This window comes from Nerophis ophidion, linkage group LG28 (genome assembly GCF_033978795.1).
Source record: "Nerophis ophidion isolate RoL-2023_Sa linkage group LG28, RoL_Noph_v1.0, whole genome shotgun sequence".
Taxonomy (NCBI): domain Eukaryota; kingdom Metazoa; phylum Chordata; class Actinopteri; order Syngnathiformes; family Syngnathidae; genus Nerophis; species Nerophis ophidion.
Genome location: NC_084638.1, coordinates 981086 through 1004218, shown reverse-complemented (window position 1 = coordinate 1004218; position 23133 = coordinate 981086). Strand labels below are relative to the sequence as shown.

Below are 23133 nucleotides of genomic sequence, written 5' to 3'. Positions count from 1 at the left end.
CGGCCCAATGCATTATCTTATATAAAAAAATGCAGTTGACAAAATTAAACACATAAAATGTAGTTACATAAATTCAGTGTCCAAAATCATAATAAACACACAAGTTAACTTGCATAAAAATGTCTTCATGTTTTGAAGCAACAAATATTTCTGTAGTCAGTTTTTCCACACTGAATTTAAAAAAGTGTAATTGATAAATTTATTATTTTAACACTAATTTTGCCCACAACTTTTTATCCAATGAAATTGTCCGCATTATATGATGTAAAAAAAATTCAGTTGACAAAATTAAACGCAAAAAAAATGCCTTTACATGAATTCAGTGTCCAAAATTGTAATAAAGACACAGTTTAACTTCCATAGAAATATTTCTGCACTGAATTTTTTTATGAACGAAAAAACGAAAAATTAAGAGCATAATTTGATGTAAAAAAAAATGCAGGTACATAAAATCAGTGTCAAAATCATAATAAAGACAATTTTTTTCCAGACTGAATTAAAAAAAAAAAAATGCAACAAAAACTGAATTTTTAAACACACACATTTTCACCCACATTCAACATTGTAATTGATAAAGTGATTTTTTTTAAACACACAAATTTTGCCCACAAAAGTTGTGGGCAAAATTTGTGTTTAAATAATCAATTTATCAATTACAAATTTTTAAAATTCAGTGTGGAAAAATTCACCACGGAAATATTTGTTGCTTGCATTTTTTTTTTACATCAAATTATGCTCTTGTATTGAATGTGGGTGAAATGTGTGTGTTTAAAAATTCAGTTTTTGTTACATTTTTTTTTTTTTAATTCAGTGTGGAAAAAATTCAGTCATAAAAAAATTCAGTGCAGAAATATTTCTATGGAAGTTAAACTGTGTCTTTATTACAATTTTGGACATTGAATTCATGTAAATGCATTTTTTTTGCGTTTAATTTTATCAACTGAATTTTTTTACATCAAATAATGCGGACAATTTCATTGGATAAAAAGTTGTGGGCAAAATTGTGTTTAAATAATCAATTTATCAATGACAATTTTTTAAAATTCAATGTGGAAAAATTCACTACAGAAATATTTGTTGCTTCAAAACATGAAGACATTTTTATGCAAGTTAACTTGTGTGTTTATTATGATTTTGAACACTGAATTTATGTAACTACATTTTATGTGTTTAATTTTGTCAACTGCATTTTTTATATCAGATAATGCATTGAGCCGACTGAATTTATGGAACTGCATTTTTTTTACCTCAAATTATGCTCTTATATTGAATGTGGGTGAAATGTGTGTGTTTAAAAAAATCAGTTTTTTTTTTTTATTTTTTTAAATTTCTGTGTAAGTCTCCCCTGTGTAATTTCAGTGTGGGACCAGTTCAAGCAGAGCCAGTTCAACTGGCTGTGGTGGGAGTGTGTGACGTTCCAGCACTACGCCGAGGAGACATCCTATGAGAACTCTCTTCTGGTTCAGCAAACGGGTGCCCTGGCCCTGTCCTCCCTTACACATGTGCTCCGCAGCTTGACGCCGAACGCAAGGTACCCTTTGCCCTTTGATTACACATCTGTGTAAAAGCTGTTTGGGTGCTCTGAATGCTAAAATACTGTTTTGTTTTTTTTTACCCCCCAGAGGTATTTTCAAACTACTGGTTGAATTTCAGCTGGAGAACAAAGACAACCCTTCATACACAGGTACACACGTCTCAAATGCTACAATTTTAATTTGAAGGTGAAACCGTTTTGTTTGTGCAGGGTTGTCATTCCAAGACTTCTACCAGCGTTGCCGGGAGTCCTTCCTGGTGAACTCTGACCTCACTCTGAGGACACAGCTGACCGAGTTCAGAGACCACAAACTGATTCGGACACGCAAGGTGAAGTCTAAACGCCGGAAGTTCCAAAATGCGTAGGGATGGTGTACCGAAACCTGGTTGTATGATAGCGCCAATGCCGATTTTACACGACAAAACGGGAGAAAAAAAAAAGATTTAAATTTTTTGTGTCAGGTTCAAACAATGATGTAATCTATTAAACAAGACAAGAAGCAAGGAATTAAACAGAGACAGAATTTAATTTGGCTCAATTGAGGAAAAAACGTCTGGTCCAGTCCATAGTGGCTCTAACATAATAGTAAGAGTCCAGTCCATAGTGGCTCTAACATAATAGTGAGAGTCCAGTCCATAGTGGATCTAACATAATAGTGAGAGTCCAGTCCATAGTGGATCTAACATAATAGTGAGGGTCCAGTCCATAGTGGATCTAACATAATAGTGAGAGTCCAGTCCATAGTGGATCTAACATAATAGTGAGAGTCCAGTCCATAGTGGATCTAACATAATAGTGAGAGTCCAGTCCATAGTGGATCTAACATAATAGTGTGAGAGTCCAGTCCATAGTGGATCTAACATAATAGTGAGAGTCCAGTCCATAGTGGATCTAACATAATAGTGAGAGTCCAGTCCATAGTGGATCCAACATAATATTGTGAGAGTCCAGTCCATAGTGGATCTAACATAATAGTGAGAGTCCAGTCCATAGTGGATCTAACATAATAGTGTGAGAGTCCAGTCCATAGTGGATCTAACATAATAGTGAGAGTCCAGTCCATAGTGGATCTAACATAATAGTGAGAGTCCAGTCCATAGTGGATCTAACATAATAGTGAGAGTCCAGTCCATAGTGGATCTAACATAATAGTGAGAGTCCAGTCCATAGTGGATCTAACATAATAGTGAGGGTCCAGTCCATAGTGGATCTAACATAATAGTGAGAGTCCAGTCCATAGTGGATCTAACATAATAGTGAGAGTCCAGTCCATAGGGGATCTAACATAATAGTGAGAGTCCAGTCCATAGTGGATCTAACATAATAGTGAGAGTCCAGTCCATAGTGGATCTAACATAATAGTGTGAGAGTCCAGTCCATAGTGGATCTAACATAATAGTGAGAGTCCAGTCCATAGTGGATCTAACATAATAGTGAGAGTCCAGTCCATAGTAGATCTAACATAATAGTGAGAGTCCAGTCCATAGTGGATCTAACATAATAGTGAGAGTCCAATCCATAGTGGATCTGACATAATAGTGAGAGTCCAGTCCATAGTGGATCTGACATAATAGTGATAGTCCAGTCCATAGTGGATCTAACATAATATTGTGAGAGTCCAGTCTGTAGTGGATCTAACATAATATTGTGAGAGTCCAGTCCATAGTGGATCTAACATAATAGTGAGAGTCCAGTCCATAGTGGATCCAACATAATATTGTGAGAGTCCAGTCCATAGTGGATCTAACATAATAGTGAGAGTCCAGTCCATAGTGGATCTAACATAATAGTGAGAGTCCAGTCCATCGTGGATCTAACATAATAGTGAGAGTCCAGTCCATAGTGGATCCAACATAATATTGTGAGAGTCCAGTCCATAGTGGATCTAACATAATAGTGAGAGTCCAGTCCATAGTGGATCTAACATAATAGTGAGAGTCCAGTCCATAGTGGATCTAACATAATAGTGAGAGTCCAGTCCATAGTGGATCTAACATAATAGTGAGAGTCCAGTCCATAGTGGATCTGACATAATAGTGAGAGTCCAGTCCATAGTGGATCTGACATAATAGTGAGAGTCCAGTCCATAGTGGATCTGACATAATAGTGAGAGTCCAGTCCATAGTGGATCTAACATAATAGTGAGAGTCCAGTCCATAGTAGATCTAACATAATATTGTGAGAGTCCAGTCCATAGTGGATCTAACATAATATTGTGAGAGTCCAGTCCATAGTGGATCCAACATAATATTGTGAGAGTCCAGTCCATAGTGGATCTAACATAATAGTGAGAGTCCAGTCCATAGTGGATCTAACATAATAGTGAGAGTCCAGTCCATAGTGGATCTAACATAATAGTGAGAGTCCAGTCCATAGTGGATCTAACATAATAGTGAGAGTCCAGTCCATAGTGGATCTAACATAATAGTGAGAGTCCAGTCCATAGTGGATCTAACATAATAGTGAGAGTCCAGTCCATAGTGGATCTAACATAATATTGTGAGAGTCCAGTCCATAGTGGATCTAACATAATATTGTGAGAGTCCAGTCCATAGTGGATCCAACATAATATTGTGAGAGTCCAGTCCATAGTGGATCCAACATAATAGTGAGAGTCCAGTCCATAGTGGATCTAACATAATAGTGAGAGTCCAGTCCATAGTGGATCTGACATAATAGTGAGAGTCCAGTCCATAGTGGATCTGACATAATAGTGAGAGTCCAGTCCATAGTGGATCTGACATAATAGTGAGAGTCCAGTCCATAGTGGATCTGACATAATAGTGAGAGTCCAGTCCATAGTGGATCTGACATAATAGTGAGAGTCCAGTCCATAGTGGATCTAACATAATAGTGAGAGTCCAGTCCATAGTAGATCTAACATAATATTGTGAGAGTCCAGTCCATAGTGGATCTAACATAATAGTGAGAGTCCAGTCCATAGTGGATCTAACATAATAGTGAGAGTCCAGTCCATAGTGGATCTAACATAATAGTGAGAGTCCAGTCCATAGTGGATCTAACATAATAGTGAGAGTCCAGTCCATAGTGGATCTAACATAATAGTGAGAGTCCAGTCCATAGTGGATCTAACATAATAGTGAGAGTCCAGTCCATAGTGGATCTAACATAATAGTGAGAGTCCAGTCCATAGTGGATCTAACATAATAGTGAGAGTCCAGTCCATAGTGGATCTAACATAATAGTGAGAGTCCAGTCCATAGTGGATCTAACATAATATTGTGAGAGTCCAGTCTGTAGTGGATCTAACATAATATTGTGAGAGTCCAGTCTGTAGTGGATCTAACATAATATTGTGAGAGTCCAGTCCATAGTGGATCCAACATAATATTGTGAGAGTCCAGTCCATAGTGGATCTAACATAATAGTGAGAGTCCAGTCCATAGTGGATCTAACATAATAGTGAGAGTCCAGTCCATAGTGGATCTAACATAATAGTGTGAGAGTCCAGTCCATAGTGGATCTAACATAATAGTAAGAGTCCAGTCCATAGTGGATCTAACATAATAGTGAGAGTCCAGTCCATAGTGGATCTAACATAATAGTGAGAGTCCAGTCCATAGTGGATCTAACATAATAGTGAGAGTCCAGTCCATAGTGGATCTAACATAATAGTGAGAGTCCAGTCCATAGTAGATCTAACATAATAGTGAGAGTCCAGTCCATAGTGGATCTAACATAATAGTGAGAGTCCAGTCCATAGTGGATCTTACATAACAGAGGGAATTCCAGTCCAGAGTGTATCTAACATAATAGTGAGAATCCAGTGAATAGTGGATCTAACATAATAGTGAGAGTCCAGTCCATAGTGGATCTGACATAATAGTGATAGTCCAGTCCATAGTGGATCTAACATAATATTGTGAGATTCCAGTCTGTAGTGGATCTAACATAATATTGTGAGAGTCCAGTCCATAGTGGATCCAACATAATATTGTGAGAGTCCAGTCCATAGTGGATCTAACATAATAGTGAGAGTCCAGTCCATAGTGGATCTAACATAATAGTGAGAGTCCATTCCATAGTGGATCTAACATAATAGTGAGAGTCCAGTCCATAGTGGATCTAAAATAATATTGTGAGAGTCCAGTCCATAGTGGATCTAAAATAATAGTGAGAGTCCAGTCCATAGTGGATCTAACATTATAGTGAGAGTCCAGTCCATAGTGGATCTAACATAATAGTGTAAGAGTCCAGTCCATAGTGGATCTAACATTATAGTGAGAGTCCAGTCCATAGTGGATCTAGCATGATATTGTGAGAGTCCAGTCCATAGTGGATCTAAAATAATAGTGAGAGTCCAGTCCATAGTGGATCTAACATAATAGTGAGAGTCCAGTCCATAGTGGATCTAACATAATAGTGAGAGTCCAGTCCATAGTGGATCTAACATAATAGTGAGAGTCCAGTCCATAGTGGATCTAACATAATAGTGAGAGTCCAGTCCATAGTGGATCTAACATAATAGTGAGAGTCCAGTCCATAGTGGATCTAACATAATAGTGAGAGTCCAGTCCATAGTGGATCTAACATAATAGTGAGAGTCCAGTCCATAGTGGATCTAACATAATAGTGAGAGTCCAGTCCATAGTGGATCTAAAATAATATTGTGAGAGTCCAGTCCATAGTGGATCTAAAATAATAGTGAGAGTCCAGTCCATAGTGGATCTAACATTATAGTGAGAGTCCAGTCCATAGTGGATCTAACATAATAGTGTGAGAGTCCATTCCATAGTGGATTTAACATTATAGTGAGAGTCCAGTCCATAGTGGATCTAGCATGATATTGTGAGAGTCCAGTCCATAGTGGATCTAAAATAATAGTGAGAGTCCAGTCCATAGTGGATCTAACATAATAGTGGGAGTCCAGTCCATAGTGGATCTAACATAATAGTGAGAGTCCAGTCCATCGTGGATCTAACATAATAGTGAGAGCCCAGTCCATAGTGGATCTAACATAATAGTGAGAGTCCAGTCCATAGTGGATCTAACATAATAGTGAGAGTCCAGTCCATCGTGGATCTAACATAATAGTGAGAGTCCAGTCCATAGTGGATCTAACATAATAGTGTGAGAGTCCAGTCCATAGTGGATCTAACATAATAGTGAGAGTCCAGTCCATAGTGGATCTAACATAATAGTAAGAGTCCAGTCCATAGTGGATCTAACATAATAGTGAGAGTCCAGTCCATAGTGGATCTAACATAATAGTGTGAGTCCAGTCCATAGTGGATCTAACATAATAGTGAGAGTCCAGTCCATAGTGGATCTAACATAATAGTGTGAGAGTCCAGTCCATAGTGGATCTAACATAATAGTGAGAGTCCAGTCCATAGTGGATCTAACATAATAGTGAGAGTCCAGTCCATAGTGGATCTAACATAATAGTGTGAGAGTCCAGTCCATAGTGGATCTAACATAATAGTGAGAGTCCAGTCCATAGTGGATCCAACATAATAGTGAGAGTCCAGTCCATAGTGGATCTAACATAATAGTGAGAGTCCAGTCCATCGTGGATCTAACATAATAGTGAGAGTCCAGTCCATAGTGGATCTAACATAATAGTGAGAGTCCAGTCCATAGTGGATCTAACATAATAGTGAGAGTCCAGTCCATAGTGGATCTAACATAATAGTGAGAGTCCAGTCCATAGTGGATCTAACATAATAGTGAGAGTCCAGTCCATAGTGGATCTAACATAATAGTGTGAGAGTCCAGTCCATAGTGGATCTAACATAATAGTGAGAGTCCAGTCCATAGTGGATCTAACATAATAGTGAGAGTCCAGTCCATAGTGGATCTAACATAATAGTGAGAGTCCAGTCCATAGTGGATCTAACATAATAGTGAGAGTCCAGTCCATAGTGGATCTAACATAATAGTGAGAGTCCAGTCCATAGTGGATCTAACATAATAGTGTGAGAGTCCAGTCCATAGTGGATCTAACATAATAGTGAGAGTCCAGTCCATAGTGGATCTAACATAATAGTGAGAGTCCAGTCCATAGTGGATCTAACATAATAGTGAGAGTCCAGTCCATCGTGGATCTAACATAATAGTGAGAGTCCAGTCCATAGTGTATCTAACATAATAGTGAGAGTCCAGTCCATAGTGGATCTAACATAATAGTGAGAGTCCAGTCCATAGTGGATCTAACATTATATTGTGAGAGTCCAGTCCATAGTGGATCTAACATAATAGTGAGAGTCCAGTCCATAGTGGATCTAACATAATAGTGAGAGTCCAGTCCATAGTAGATCTAACATAATAGTGAGAGTCCAGTCCATAGTGGATCTAACATAATAGTGAGAGTCCAGTCCATAGTGGATCTTACATAACAGAGGGAATTCCAGTCCAGAGTGTATCTAACATAATAGTGAGAATCCAGTGAATAGTGGATCTAACATAATAGTGAGAGTCCAGTCCATAGTGGATCTGACATAATAGTGATAGTCCAGTCCATAGTGGATCTAACATAATATTGTGAGATTCCAGTCTGTAGTGGATCTAACATAATATTGTGAGAGTCCAGTCCATAGTGGATCTAACATAATAGTGTTAGTCCAGTCCATAGTGGATCCAACATAATATTGTGAGAGTCCAGTCCATAGTGGATCTAACATAATAGTGAGAGTCCAGTCCATAGTGGATCTAACATAATAGTGAGAGTCCAGTCCATCGTGGATCTAACATAATAGTGAGAGTCCAGTCCATAGTGGATCCAACATAATATTGTGAGAGTCCAGTCCATAGTGGATCTAACATAATAGTGAGAGTCCAGTCCATAGTGGATCTAACATAATAGTGAGAGTCCAGTCCATAGTGGATCTAACATAATAGTGAGAGTCCAGTCCATAGTGGATCTAACATAATAGTGAGAGTCCAGTCCATAGTGGATCTAACATAATAGTGAGAGTCCAGTCCATAGTGGATCTGACATAATAGTGAGAGTCCAGTCCATAGTGGATCTGACATAATAGTGAGAGTCCAGTCCATAGTGGATCTGACATAATAGTGAGAGTCCAGTCCATACTGGATCTGACATAATAGTGAGAGTCCAGTCCATAGTGGATCTAACTTAATAGTGAGAGTCCAGTCCATAGTAGATCTAACATAATATTGTGAGAGTCCAGTCCATAGTGGATCTAACATAATATTGTGAGAGTCCAGTCCATAGTGGATCCAACATAATATTGTGAGAGTCCAGTCCATAGTGGATCTAACATAATAGTGAGAGTCCAGTCCATAGTGGATCTAACATAATAGTGAGAGTCCAGTCCATAGTGGATCTAACATAATAGTGAGAGTCCAGTCCATAGTGGATCTAACATAATAGTGAGAGTCCAGTCCATAGTGGATCTAACATAATAGTGAGAGTCCAGTCCATAGTGGATCTAACATAATATTGTGAGAGTCCAGTCCATAGTGGATCCAACATAATATTGTGAGAGTCCAGTCCATAGTGGATCTAACATAATATTGTGAGAGTCCAGTCCATAGTGGATCTAACATAATAGTGAGAGTCCAGTCCATAGTGGATCTAACATAATAGTGAGAGTCCAGTCCATAGTGGATCTGACATAATAGTGAGAGTCCAGTCCATAGTGGATCTGACATAATAGTGAGAGTCCAGTCCATAGTGGATCTGACATAATAGTGAGAGTCCAGTCCATAGTGGATCTGACATAATAGTGAGAGTCCAGTCCATAGTGGATCTAACATAATAGTGAGAGTCCAGTCCATAGTAGATCTAACATAATATTGTGAGAGTCCAGTCCATAGTGGATCCAACATAATATTGTGAGAGTCCAGTCCATAGTGGATCTAACATAATAGTGAGAGTCCAGTCCATAGTGGATCTAACATAATAGTGAGAGTCCAGTCCATAGTGGATCTAACATAATAGTGAGAGTCCAGTCCATAGTGGATCTAACATAATAGTGAGAGTCCAGTCCATAGTGGATCTAACATAATAGTGAGAGTCCAGTCCATAGTGGATCTAACATAATAGTGAGAGTCCAGTCCATAGTGGATCTAACATAATAGTGAGAGTCCAGTCCATAGTGGATCTAACATAATAGTGAGAGTCCAGTCCATAGTGGATCTAACATAATAGTGAGAGTCCAGTCCATAGTGGATCTAACATAATAGTGAGAGTCCAGTCCATAGTGGATCTAACATAATAGTGAGAGTCCAGTCCATAGTGGATCTAACATAATATTGTGAGAGTCCAGTCCATAGTGGATCTAACATAATATTGTGAGAGTCCAGTCCATAGTGGATCCAACATAATATTGTGAGAGTCCAGTCCATAGTGGATCTAACATAATAGTGAGAGTCCAGTCCATAGTGGATCTAACATAATAGTGAGAGTCCAGTCCATAGTGGATCTGACATAATAGTGAGAGTCCAGTCCATAGTGGATCTAACATAATAGTGAGAGTCCAGTCCATAGTAGATCTAACATAATATTGTGAGAGTCCAGTCCATAGTGGATCTAACATAATAGTGAGAGTCCAGTCCATAGTGGATCTAACATAATAGTGAGAGTCCAGTCCATAGTGGATCTAACATAATAGTGAGAGTCCAGTCCATAGTGGATCTAACATAATAGTGAGAGTCCAGTCCATAGTGGATCTAACATAATAGTGAGAGTCCAGTCCATAGTGGATCTAACATAATAGTGAGAGTCCAGTCCATAGTGGATCTAACATAATAGTGAGAGTCCAGTCCATAGTGGATCTAACATAATAGTGAGAGTCCAGTCCATAGTGGATCTAACATAATAGTGAGAGTCCAGTCCATAGTGGATCTAACATAATATTGTGAGAGTCCAGTCTGTAGTGGATCTAACATAATATTGTGAGAGTCCAGTCTGTAGTGGATCTAACATAATATTGTGAGAGTCCAGTCCATAGTGGATCCAACATAATATTGTGAGAGTCCAGTCCATAGTGGATCTAACATAATAGTGAGAGTCCAGTCCATAGTGGATCTAACATAATAGTGAGAGTCCAGTCCATAGTGGATCTAACATAATAGTGTGAGAGTCCAGTCCATAGTGGATCTAACATAATAGTGAGAGTCCAGTCCATAGTGGATCCAACATAATATTGTGAGAGTCCAGTCCATAGTGGATCTAACATAATAGTAAGAGTCCAGTCCATAGTGGATCTAACATAATAGTGAGAGTCCAGTCCATAGTGGATCTAACATAATAGTGAGAGTCCAGTCCATAGTGGATCTAACATAATAGTGAGAGTCCAGTCCATAGTGGATCTAACATAATAGTGAGAGTCCAGTCCATAGTAGATCTAACATAATAGTGAGAGTCCAGTCCATAGTGGATCTAACATAATAGTGAGAGTCCAGTCCATAGTGGATCTAACATAATAGTGAGAGTCCAGTCCATAGTAGATCTAACATAATAGTGAGAGTCCAGTCCATAGTGGATCTAACATAATAGTGAGAGTCCAGTCCATAGTGGATCTGACATAATAGTGATAGTCCAGTCCATAGTGGATCTAACATAATATTGTGAGATTCCAGTCTGTAGTGGATCTAACATAATATTGTGAGAGTCCAGTCCATAGTGGATCCAACATAATATTGTGAGAGTCCAGTCCATAGTGGATCTAACATAATAGTGAGAGTCCAGTCCATAGTGGATCCAGCATAATATTGTGAGAGTCCATTCCATAGTGGATCTAACATAATAGTGAGAGTCCAGTCCATAGTGGATCTAAAATAATATTGTGAGAGTCCAGTCCATAGTGGATCTAAAATAATAGTGAGAGTCCAGTCCATAGTGGATCTAACATTATAGTGAGAGTCCAGTCCATAGTGGATCTAACATAATAGTGTGAGAGTCCAGTCCATAGTGGATCTAACATTATAGTGAGAGTCCAGTCCATAGTGGATCTAGCATGATATTGTGAGAGTCCAGTCCATAGTGGATCTAAAATAATAGTGAGAGTCCAGTCCATAGTGGATCTAACATAATAGTGAGAGTCCAGTCCATAGTGGATCTAACATAATAGTGAGAGTCCAGTCCATAGTGGATCTAACATAATAGTGAGAGTCCAGTCCATAGTGGATCTAACATAATAGTGAGAGTCCAGTCCATAGTGGATCTAACATAATAGTGAGAGTCCAGTCCATAGTGGATCTAACATAATAGTGAGAGTCCAGTCCATAGTGGATCTAACATAATAGTGAGAGTCCAGTCCATAGTGGATCTAACATAATAGTGAGAGTCCAGTCCATAGTGGATCTAAAATAATATTGTGAGAGTCCAGTCCATAGTGGATCTAAAATAATAGTGAGAGTCCAGTCCATAGTGGATCTAACATTATAGTGAGAGTCCAGTCCATAGTGGATCTAACATAATAGTGTGAGAGTCCATTCCATAGTGGATTTAACATTATAGTGAGAGTCCAGTCCATAGTGGATCTAGCATGATATTGTGAGAGTCCAGTCCATAGTGGATCTAAAATAATAGTGAGAGTCCAGTCCATAGTGGATCTAACATAATAGTGGGAGTCCAGTCCATAGTGGATCTAACATAATAGTGAGAGTCCAGTCCATCGTGGATCTAACATAATAGTGAGAGTCCAGTCCATAGTGGATCTAACATAATAGTGAGAGTCCAGTCCATAGTGGATCTAACATAATAGTGAGAGTCCAGTCCATCGTGGATCTAACATAATAGTGAGAGTCCAGTCCATAGTGGATCTAACATAATAGTGTGAGAGTCCAGTCCATAGTGGATCTAACATAATAGTGAGAGTCCAGTCCATAGTGGATCTAACATAATAGTAAGAGTCCAGTCCATAGTGGATCTAACATAATAGTGAGAGTCCAGTCCATAGTGGATCTAACATAATAGTGTGAGTCCAGTCCATAGTGGATCTAACATAATAGTGAGAGTCCAGTCCATAGTGGATCTAACATAATAGTGTGAGAGTCCAGTCCATAGTGGATCTAACATAATAGTGAGAGTCCAGTCCATAGTGGATCTAACATAATAGTGAGAGTCCAGTCCATAGTGGATCTAACATAATAGTGTGAGAGTCCAGTCCATAGTGGATCTAACATAATAGTGTGAGAGTCCAGTCCATAGTGGATCTAACATAATAGTGAGAGTCCAGTCCATAGTGGATCCAACATAATAGTGAGAGTCCAGTCCATAGTGGATCTAACATAATAGTGAGAGTCCAGTCCATCGTGGATCTAACATAATAGTGAGAGTCCAGTCCATAGTGGATCTAACATAATAGTGAGAGTCCAGTCCATAGTGGATCTAACATAATAGTGAGAGTCCAGTCCATAGTGGATCTAACATAATAGTGAGAGTCCAGTCCATAGTGGATCTAACATAATAGTGAGAGTCCAGTCCATAGTGGATCTAACATAATAGTGTGAGAGTCCAGTCCATAGTGGATCTAACATAATAGTGAGAGTCCAGTCCATAGTGGATCTAACATAATAGTGAGAGTCCAGTCCATAGTGGATCTAACATAATAGTGAGAGTCCAGTCCATAGTGGATCTAACATAATAGTGAGAGTCCAGTCCATAGTGGATCTAACATAATAGTGAGAGTCCAGTCCATAGTGGATCTAACATAATAGTGTGAGAGTCCAGTCCATAGTGGATCTAACATAATAGTGAGAGTCCAGTCCATAGTGGATCTAACATAATAGTGAGAGTCCAGTCCATAGTGGATCTAACATAATAGTGAGAGTCCAGTCCATCGTGGATCTAACATAATAGTGAGAGTCCAGTCCATAGTGTATCTAACATAATAGTGAGAGTCCAGTCCATAGTGGATCTAACATAATAGTGAGAGTCCAGTCCATAGTGGATCTAACATTATATTGTGAGAGTCCAGTCCATAGTGGATCTAACATAATAGTGAGAGTCCAGTCCATAGTGGATCTAACATAATAGTGAGAGTCCAGTCCATAGTAGATCTAACATAATAGTGAGAGTCCAGTCCATAGTGGATCTAACATAATAGTGAGAGTCCAGTCCATAGTGGATCTTACATAACAGAGGGAATTCCAGTCCAGAGTGTATCTAACATAATAGTGAGAATCCAGTGAATAGTGGATCTAACATAATAGTGAGAGTCCAGTCCATAGTGGATCTGACATAATAGTGATAGTCCAGTCCATAGTGGATCTAACATAATATTGTGAGATTCCAGTCTGTAGTGGATCTAACATAATATTGTGAGAGTCCAGTCCATAGTGGATCTAACATAATAGTGTTAGTCCAGTCCATAGTGGATCCAACATAATATTGTGAGAGTCCAGTCCATAGTGGATCTAACATAATAGTGAGAGTCCAGTCCATAGTGGATCTAACATAATAGTGAGAGTCCAGTCCATCGTGGATCTAACATAATAGTGAGAGTCCAGTCCATAGTGGATCCAACATAATATTGTGAGAGTCCAGTCCATAGTGGATCTAACATAATAGTGAGAGTCCAGTCCATAGTGGATCTAACATAATAGTGAGAGTCCAGTCCATAGTGGATCTAACATAATAGTGAGAGTCCAGTCCATAGTGGATCTAACATAATAGTGAGAGTCCAGTCCATAGTGGATCTAACATAATAGTGAGAGTCCAGTCCATAGTGGATCTGACATAATAGTGAGAGTCCAGTCCATAGTGGATCTGACATAATAGTGAGAGTCCAGTCCATAGTGGATCTGACATAATAGTGAGAGTCCAGTCCATACTGGATCTGACATAATAGTGAGAGTCCAGTCCATAGTGGATCTAACTTAATAGTGAGAGTCCAGTCCATAGTAGATCTAACATAATATTGTGAGAGTCCAGTCCATAGTGGATCTAACATAATATTGTGAGAGTCCAGTCCATAGTGGATCCAACATAATATTGTGAGAGTCCAGTCCATAGTGGATCTAACATAATAGTGAGAGTCCAGTCCATAGTGGATCTAACATAATAGTGAGAGTCCAGTCCATAGTGGATCTAACATAATAGTGAGAGTCCAGTCCATAGTGGATCTAACATAATAGTGAGAGTCCAGTCCATAGTGGATCTAACATAATAGTGAGAGTCCAGTCCATAGTGGATCTAACATAATATTGTGAGAGTCCAGTCCATAGTGGATCTAACATAATATTGTGAGAGTCCAGTCCATAGTGGATCCAACATAATATTGTGAGAGTCCAGTCCATAGTGGATCCAACATAATATTGTGAGAGTCCAGTCCATAGTGGATCTAACATAATAGTGAGAGTCCAGTCCATAGTGGATCTAACATAATAGTGAGAGTCCAGTCCATAGTGGATCTGACATAATAGTGAGAGTCCAGTCCATAGTGGATCTGACATAATAGTGAGAGTCCAGTCCATAGTGGATCTGACATAATAGTGAGAGTCCAGTCCATAGTGGATCTGACATAATAGTGAGAGTCCAGTCCATAGTGGATCTAACATAATAGTGAGAGTCCAGTCCATAGTAGATCTAACATAATATTGTGAGAGTCCAGTCCATAGTGGATCTAACATAATATTGTGAGAGTCCAGTCCATAGTGGATCCAACATAATATTGTGAGAGTCCAGTCCATAGTGGATCTAACATAATAGTGAGAGTCCAGTCCATAGTGGATCTAACATAATAGTGAGAGTCCAGTCCATAGTGGATCTAACATAATAGTGAGAGTCCAGTCCATAGTGGATCTAACATAATAGTGAGAGTCCAGTCCATAGTGGATCTAACATAATAGTGAGAGTCCAGTCCATAGTGGATCTAACATAATAGTGAGAGTCCAGTCCATAGTGGATCTAACATAATAGTGAGAGTCCAGTCCATAGTGGATCTAACATAATAGTGAGAGTCCAGTCCATAGTGGATCTAACATAATAGTGAGAGTCCAGTCCATAGTGGATCTAACATAATAGTGAGAGTCCAGTCCATAGTGGATCTAACATAATAGTGAGAGTCCAGTCCATAGTGGATCTAACATAATAGTGAGAGTCCAGTCCATAGTGGATCTAACATAATAGTGAGAGTCCAGTCCATAGTGGATCTAACATAATAGTGAGAGTCCAGTCCATAGTGGATCTTACATAATAGTGAGAATCCAGTGAATAGTGGATCTAACATAATAGTGAGAGTCCAGTCCATAGTGGATCTGACATAATAGTGATAGTCCAGTCCATAGTGGATCTAACATAATATTGTGAGAGTCCAGTCCGTAGTGGATCTAACATAATATTGTGAGAGTCCAGTCTGTAGTGGATCTAACATAATATTGTGAGAGTCCAGTCCATAGTGGATCCAACATAATATTGTGAGAGTCCAGTCCATAGTGGATCTAACATAATAGTGAGAGTCCAGTCCATAGTGGATCTAACATAATAGTGAGAGTCCAGTCCATAGTGGATCTAACATAATAGTGTGAGAGTCCAGTCCATAGTGGATCTAACATAATAGTGAGAGTCCAGTCCATAGTGGATCCAACATAATATTGTGAGAGTCCAGTCCATAGTGGATCTAACATAATAGTAAGAGTCCAGTCCATAGTGGATCTAACATAATAGTGAGAGTCCAGTCCATAGTGGATCTAACATAATAGTGAGAGTCCAGTCCATAGTGGATCTAACATAATAGTGAGAGTCCAGTCCATAGTGGATCTAACATAATAGTGAGAGTCCAGTCCATAGTAGATCTAACATAATAGTGAGAGTCCAGTCCATAGTGGATCTAACATAATAGTGAGAGTCCAGTCCATAGTGGATCTTACATAACAGAGGGAATTCCAGTCCATAGTGGATCTAACATAATAGTGAGAGTCCAGTCCATAGTAGATCTAACATAATAGTGAGAGTCCAGTCCATAGTGGATCTAACATAATAGTGAGAGTCCAGTCCATAGTGGATCTTACATAACAGAGGGAATTCCAGTCCATAGTGGATCTAACATAATAGTGAGAATCCAGTGAATAGTGGATCTAACATAATAGTGAGAGTCCAGTCCATAGTGGATCTGACATAATAGTGATAGTCCAGTCCATAGTGGATCTAACATAATATTGTGAGATTCCAGTCTGTAGTGGATCTAACATAATATTGTGAGAGTCCAGTCCATAGTGGATCCAACATAATATTGTGAGAGTCCAGTCCATAGTGGATCTAACATAATAGTGAGAGTCCAGTCCATAGTGGATCCAGCATAATATTGTGAGAGTCCATTCCATAGTGGATCTAACATAATAGTGAGAGTCCAGTCCATAGTGGATCTAACATAATAGTGAGAGTCCAGTCCATCGTGGATCTAACATAATAGTGAGAGCCCAGTCCATAGTGGATCTAACATAATAGTGAGAGTCCAGTCCATAGTGGATCTAACATAATAGTGAGAGTCCAGTCCATCGTGGATCTAACATAATAGTGAGAGTCCAGTCCATAGTGGATCTAACATAATAGTGTGAGAGTCCAGTCCATAGTGGATCTAACATAATAGTGAGAGTCCAGTCCATAGTGGATCTAACATAATAGTAAGAGTCCAGTCCATAGTGGATCTAACATAATAGTGAGAGTCCAGTCCATAGTGGATCTAACATAATAGTGAGAGTCCAGTCCATAGTGGATCTAACATAATAGTGTGAGAGTCCAGTCCATAGTGGATCTAACATAATAGTGAGAGTCCAGTCCATAGTGGATCTAACATAATAGTGAGAGTCCAGTCCATAGTGGATCTAACATAATAGTGTGAGAGTCCAGTCCATAGTGGATCTAACATAATAGTGTGAGAGTCCAGTCCATAGTGGATCTAACATAATAGTGAGAGTCCAGTCCATAGTGGATCCAACATAATAGTGAGAGTCCAGTCCATAGTGGATCTAACATAATAGTGAGAGTCCAGTCCATCGTGGATCTAACATAATAGTGAGAGTCCAGTCCATAGTGGATCTAACATAATAGTGAGAGTCCAGTCCATAGTGGATCTAACATAATAGTGAGAGTCCAGTCCATAGTGGATCTAACATAATAGTGAGAGTCCAGTCCATAGTGGATCTAACATAATAGTGAGAGTCCAGTCCATAGTGGATCTAACATAATAGTGTGAGAGTCCAGTCCATAGTGGATCTAACATAATAGTGAGAGTCCAGTCCATAGTGGATCTAACATAATAGTGAGAGTCCAGTCCATAGTGGATCTAACATAATAGTGAGAGTCCAGTCCATAGTGGATCTAACATAATAGTGAGAGTCCAGTCCATAGTGGATCTAACATAATAGTGAGAGTCCAGTCCATAGTGGATCTAACATAATAGTGTGAGAGTCCAGTCCATAGTGGATCTAACATAATAGTGAGAGTCCAGTCCATAGTGGATCTAACATAATAGTGAGAGTCCAGTCCATAGTGTATCTAACATAATAGTGAGAGTCCAGTCCATAGTGGATCTAACATAATAGTGAGAGTCCAGTCCATAGTGGATCTAACATTATATTGTGAGAGTCCAGTCCATAGTGGATCCAACATAATAGTGAGAGTCCAGTCCATAGTGGATCTAACATAATAGTGAGACCAGTCTCTGAATATTTATCTACATGTGAAGCTTTAATTTTTAATCAATTTGCCAAATAAAACCACTTTTCACATTTTGATTGCGGGCTATTGTGTGTAGAATTTTGAGGACAATAACAAATCTATCAGGCTGCAAAATAAAAAAATGGGAAAAAAGTTAAGTGCTGCGGGTTGCATAACCTGAACACTTTTAAAAGGTTCCGCTGTATTTTGCAGAATTGTATTTCCATTGTCTTTTAAATACATGTTATTTCTTTGAACCCCCAGGGTGTGGATGGTGTGGAGTGTCTGCTGGTTGCTGTGCCCGCCAGCACACTGATGGACTACTTGGAGAACGAGGAACAGGACTGAGAAGACCGCTCTTCTGTAAATTGAACGTACCTTTTTTCACCTTACTAGACAATTAAAATGATATAAAGTGAAAGTTCCGGCATGCGTGTTGTGGACAGATGGAAACAGAACACAAGTTGTTAACATATTGCAAACTCAGCTCTTTAATTACAGAAATAGACCAAGTTAAATATACATTGTTCAGTTCTTCCAAAGGCAGGCATTCAACATTCAAAAAATGAAAGCCATCATTTGGTTGGTAGACATCTGAGCATATTTGAAGTGTAGGTGGCTGTGTGGATAGGAGGACAAAGGGCCAGAACTAGGTTTCATTGTAAAATGTCAGCAGATTTCTGAGGTGGCGAGTCTGGCAGTGTTTCCGGGGAGTCCAGCGTGCAAGTCCTGAGTCGGTTCTGCGTCTCCGTGTGGACGACGCGCAGCTCGTCGGGGTCCAAGTCCCTCAGCAGAAGCAGCACCGCGTCCAGAGTGTGAGTCTGCAAAGACACGGTTGTATCCCCAGTTTTGAAGGCGGGACTTTTAGTACGCAGACACAATATAGTCCGGGGGGCACCAGGTCGCCCGTAAGGACCAGATGAGTCGCCCAGTCCGTAGTGGATCTATCCAGTCCATTGTGGATCTAACATAATAGTGAGAGTCCAGTCCATAGTGGATCTATCCAGTCCATTGTGGATCTAACATAATAGTGAGAGTCCAGTCCATAGTGGATCTAACATAATAGTGAGAGTCCAGTCCATAGTGGATCTAACATAATAGTGAGAGTCCAGTCCATAGTGGATCTAACATAATAGTGAGAGTCCAGTCCATAGTGGATCCAACATAATATTGTGAGAGTCCAGTCCATAGTGGATCCAACATAATAGTGAGAGTCCAGTCCATAGTGGATCTAACATAATAGTGAGAGTCCAGTCCATAGTGGATCTAACATAATAGTGAGAGTCCAGTCCATAGTGGATCTAACATAATAGTGAGAGTCCAGTCCATAGTGGATCCAACATAATAGTGAGAGTCCAGTCCATAGTGGATCTAACATAATAGTGAGAGTCCAGTCCATAGTGGATCTAACATAATAGTGAGAGTCCAGTCCATAGTGGATCTAACATAATAGTGAGAGTCCAGTCCATAGTGGATCCAACATAATAGTGAGAGTCCAGTCCATAGTGGATCTAACATAATAGTGTGAGTCCAGTCCATAGTGGATCTAACATAATAGTGTGACAGTCCAGTCCATAGTGGATCTAACATAATATTGTGTGAGTCCAGTCCATAGTGGATCTAACATAATAGTGTGAGAGTCCAGTCCATAGTGGATCTAACATAATAGTAAGAGTCCAGTCCATAGTGGATCTAACATAATATTGAGAGTCCAGTCCATAGTGGATCTAACATAATAGTGAGAGTCCAGTCCATAGTGGAGCTAACATAATAGTGTGAGAGTCCAGTCCATAGTGGATCTAACATAATAGTGAGAGTCCAGTCCATAGTGGATCTAACATAATAGTGTGAAAGTCCAGTCCATTGTGGATCTAACATAATAGTGTGAAAGTCCAGTCCATAGTGGATCTAACATAATAGTGAGAGTCCAGTCCATACAGTCCATAAGTTTCTGCTTGAATTTTTGACCACCACTCCTTGACAATTTGGTGCAGTTCAGTTAAATATGTTGGTTTTCTGACATGGACTTGTTTCTTCAGCATTGTCCACACGTTTAAGTCAGGACTTTGGGAAGGCCATTCTAAAACCTTCATTCTAGCCTGATTTAACCATTCCTTTACCACTTTTGACATGTGTTTAAGGGTCATTGTCCTGTTGGAACACCCGACTGCGCCCAAGACCCAACCTCTGGGTCCTGAGGAATTTGGAGGTACCGTATTTTTTTGGGTAATAAGTCGCTCTAGAGCAGGGGTGCCCACACTTTTTCTGCAGGCGAGCTACTTTTCAATTGACCAACTCGAGGGGATCTACCTCATTTATATATATCATTTATATTTATTTATTTATGAAAGAGACCTTTTTGTAAACAAGTTAAATGTGTTTAATGATAATACAAGCATGTGTAACACATATAGATGTCTTTCTTTCACGAAGACAAGAATATAAGTTGGTGTATTACCTGATTCTGATGACTTGCATTGATTGGAATCAGACAGTAATGATGATAACGCCCACATTTTCAAATGGAGGAGAAAAAAAGTTGTCCTTTCTGTACAATACCACATGAAAGTGGTTGGTTTTTGGCATCTAATTCATCCAGCTTCCATACACTTTACAAGAAAAACATTGGCGGCAAATTCCGTAGCTTGCTTGATTGACATTCACGGCACCCGAGGGTCTTGTGAGATGACGCTGGCTGCTGCCAGTTCATTATTAGGAAAAAATGACAGAGAGGAAGGCCAGAAACACTTTTTATTTCAACAGACTTTCGCGCCGTCCCTTCCGTCAAAACTCTAAAGGCCGACTGCACATTTCCTATCTTCACAATAAAAGCCCTGCTTCATGCTGCCTGCGCTAACAAAATAAGAGTCTCGGAAAGCTGGCGTGCACAAGTGATGTGCACGCCAGCTTTCTGAGGGATCGCTTGTGCACGCCAGTTTTCCGAGACTCTGTATTTAGTTAGCGCAGGCAGCATGAAGCAGGGCTTTTATTGTGAAGATAGGAAATGTGCAGTCGGCCTTTAGAGTTTTGACGGAAGGTACGGCGCGAGAGTCTGTTGAAATAAAAAGTGTTTCTGGCCTTCCTCTGGGTCATATTTTCCTAATAATGATCTTGCAGCAGCCAGCGTCATCTCACAAGACCCTCCGGTACCGTGAATGTCATTTAAGTGACGTCTTGGTGAAGATTGATGATCACTCATTTTTAGGTCTATTTTTTTTTAAAAGCCTGGCTGGAGATGGACTGACACACCCCCCGCGGTCGACGTAATGGGCACCCCTGCTCTAGAGTATAAGTCGCACCGGCCAAAAATGCATAATAAAGAAGTAAAAAGAACATATATACGTCGCATTGAAGTATAAATCGCATATTTTGGGGCAATGTATTTGATAAAATCCAACAGCAAGAATAGACATTTGAAAGGCAATTTAAAGTAAATAAAGACTAGTGAACAACAGGCTGAATAAGTGTAGGTTATATGAGGCATAAATAACCAACTGCTATTGTAAGTGTTGTTGAAAACTTACACTTAATATTTTTTGTTTTAAGGATTAACATTTTTTGTTGTAAATTATTATGGTTCCAAAGTCATGTTATATTTTTTGTAAATAAGACACATTTGGGTTACTATAAAAGGGGCAATTTATTTTCTTTGTCACACCGCTATTCTGGCGAGATTTGGTGCGGTGTTTGGAGTTGCAGACATGCAAAGGACTTTGGGCCATCAGCACCAGTGGGGAACATTTGGCTAGCTGAACAAGGTATTTGTCATATTGTGTTGGAATGTTCTGTATATTTGTGGAGTGCATTGGTTTGATTTTTTTTTGTACGCTCATGTAGTTGCACAACACTGGAGTGTTTGCTGCCCAAGAACCTCCCAAGTGGCAGGCGGCCACCAGGTAGCTATTTTGGTTGGTGCCTTGTGTGCCTGGGACTGAAGTATTTCTAAAACTATTGTATTTCATGTCTTGTCCTGTAGTTTTCACGGCTTAAACTCAAGTAAAGAGCCCGTCTTTAAGAAACCGAGCCAGTGTTGTCATTTCGGAGCCACAGGTATGTTAAGCTAACATATTATGGTAAGAGTCATTGAAATAACTAGAACATATAGAACATGTTAGACCTTTACCAAACTATCTCTCACTCCTAATCCATAAATCCCATGAAATCTTCTTCCTCGATGTCGCTTCCAAACAACTCTGCCAACTCCAAAAGTTATGCGCCGCTTCCTCTTGTCGTTTCCCGACTCGTTTCACTACATCCAGCTTGTAATCTGCATTACATGATTTCCTTTTCGGTGCCATTTTTGTTCAGCCCTTCTCACTTTTTATAAGTTACCGCCAACGATGAAATGATCCATTTTAATAGCTACGAGAGTAGCATGTAGCATGTAGCAGTTTGCATCCCATGACCCTACCCCGCCGAATTCTTATTGGTTGACATGTGTGTGACGATTACTGACATTTTCTTCGTCTCTTCCGCGAATTAGATAAATATTATTATTTAATATTTTACGGTAATGTGTTAATAATTTCACACACAAGTCGCTCTAGAGCAGGGGTGTCGGACTCAAATACAGAGTGGGCCAACATTTCAAACGGAACAAAGCCGCGGGCCAAGGTTGAACAAATGAACCTTTTAATGGGGACCCAAACAAGTGTTGCATTAAATATTGAACAAGCAAGGCTTATATAACTTTAGTGACATGCAAAATCCAGTTTCAAATAATAATAATTAAAAGAATATCAATGGCATATCAAATAAAATTTAGATAAAAATGTTATGTCTTTTTTTCTATCTGCAATCTTCTGAGGTAAATATCACATTTTTTCCACAGGCTAATAATACATTTCAAAATAAAATAACAATAATGAATGAACCAAACATTCAAGCCTTGAAGTAACAAGAGAAAATGCATGAATAAAACGTTAATTATTGGTCAGTTTGCTGGAAGTTTCCCGGAAGTGTTAGTGCTGCAAGGGTTTCTGGGTATTTGTTCTGTTGTGTTACG

The 23133-nt window shown here is 39.3% G+C and overlaps 2 protein-coding genes across 5 annotated transcripts in view; one reads left to right on the top strand and one right to left on the bottom strand.

The window, feature by feature from the left end:
* orc2 (origin recognition complex, subunit 2) overlaps window positions 1-23133 on the top strand; it is a 72199-nt gene that overhangs the window by 46720 nt on the left and 2346 nt on the right. The window contains exons 13-21 of one of the 3 annotated variants that reach the window (XM_061890087.1): window positions 1360-1531; window positions 1623-1684; window positions 1745-1863; window positions 18393-18491; window positions 18805-18943; window positions 20270-20337; window positions 21802-21886; window positions 21966-22024; window positions 22105-22178. In XM_061890087.1, the coding sequence (XP_061746071.1) occupies window positions 1360-1531; window positions 1623-1684; window positions 1745-1863; window positions 18393-18476 (437 nt within the window). In that variant the 3' untranslated portion in view covers window positions 18477-18491; window positions 18805-18943; window positions 20270-20337; ... (1 more) ...; window positions 21966-22024; window positions 22105-22178. Of the gene's footprint in view, window positions 1-1359; window positions 1532-1622; window positions 1685-1744; window positions 1864-18392; window positions 18944-20269; window positions 20338-21801; window positions 21887-21965; window positions 22025-22104; window positions 22179-23133 lie in introns of all 3 variants that reach the window. The other 2 variants (XM_061890085.1, XM_061890086.1) reach the window with 2 other exon arrangements.
* Window positions 18525-23133, bottom strand: part of LOC133544871 (cilia- and flagella-associated protein 410-like) — a 14745-nt gene continuing 10136 nt past the window's right edge. For both annotated transcript variants that reach the window (XM_061890091.1, XM_061890092.1), the window contains exon 7: window positions 18525-18949. In XM_061890091.1, coding sequence (XP_061746075.1) covers window positions 18785-18949 — 165 coding nt within the window. In that variant the 3' untranslated portion in view covers window positions 18525-18784. The remainder of the gene's footprint in view (window positions 18950-23133) is intronic.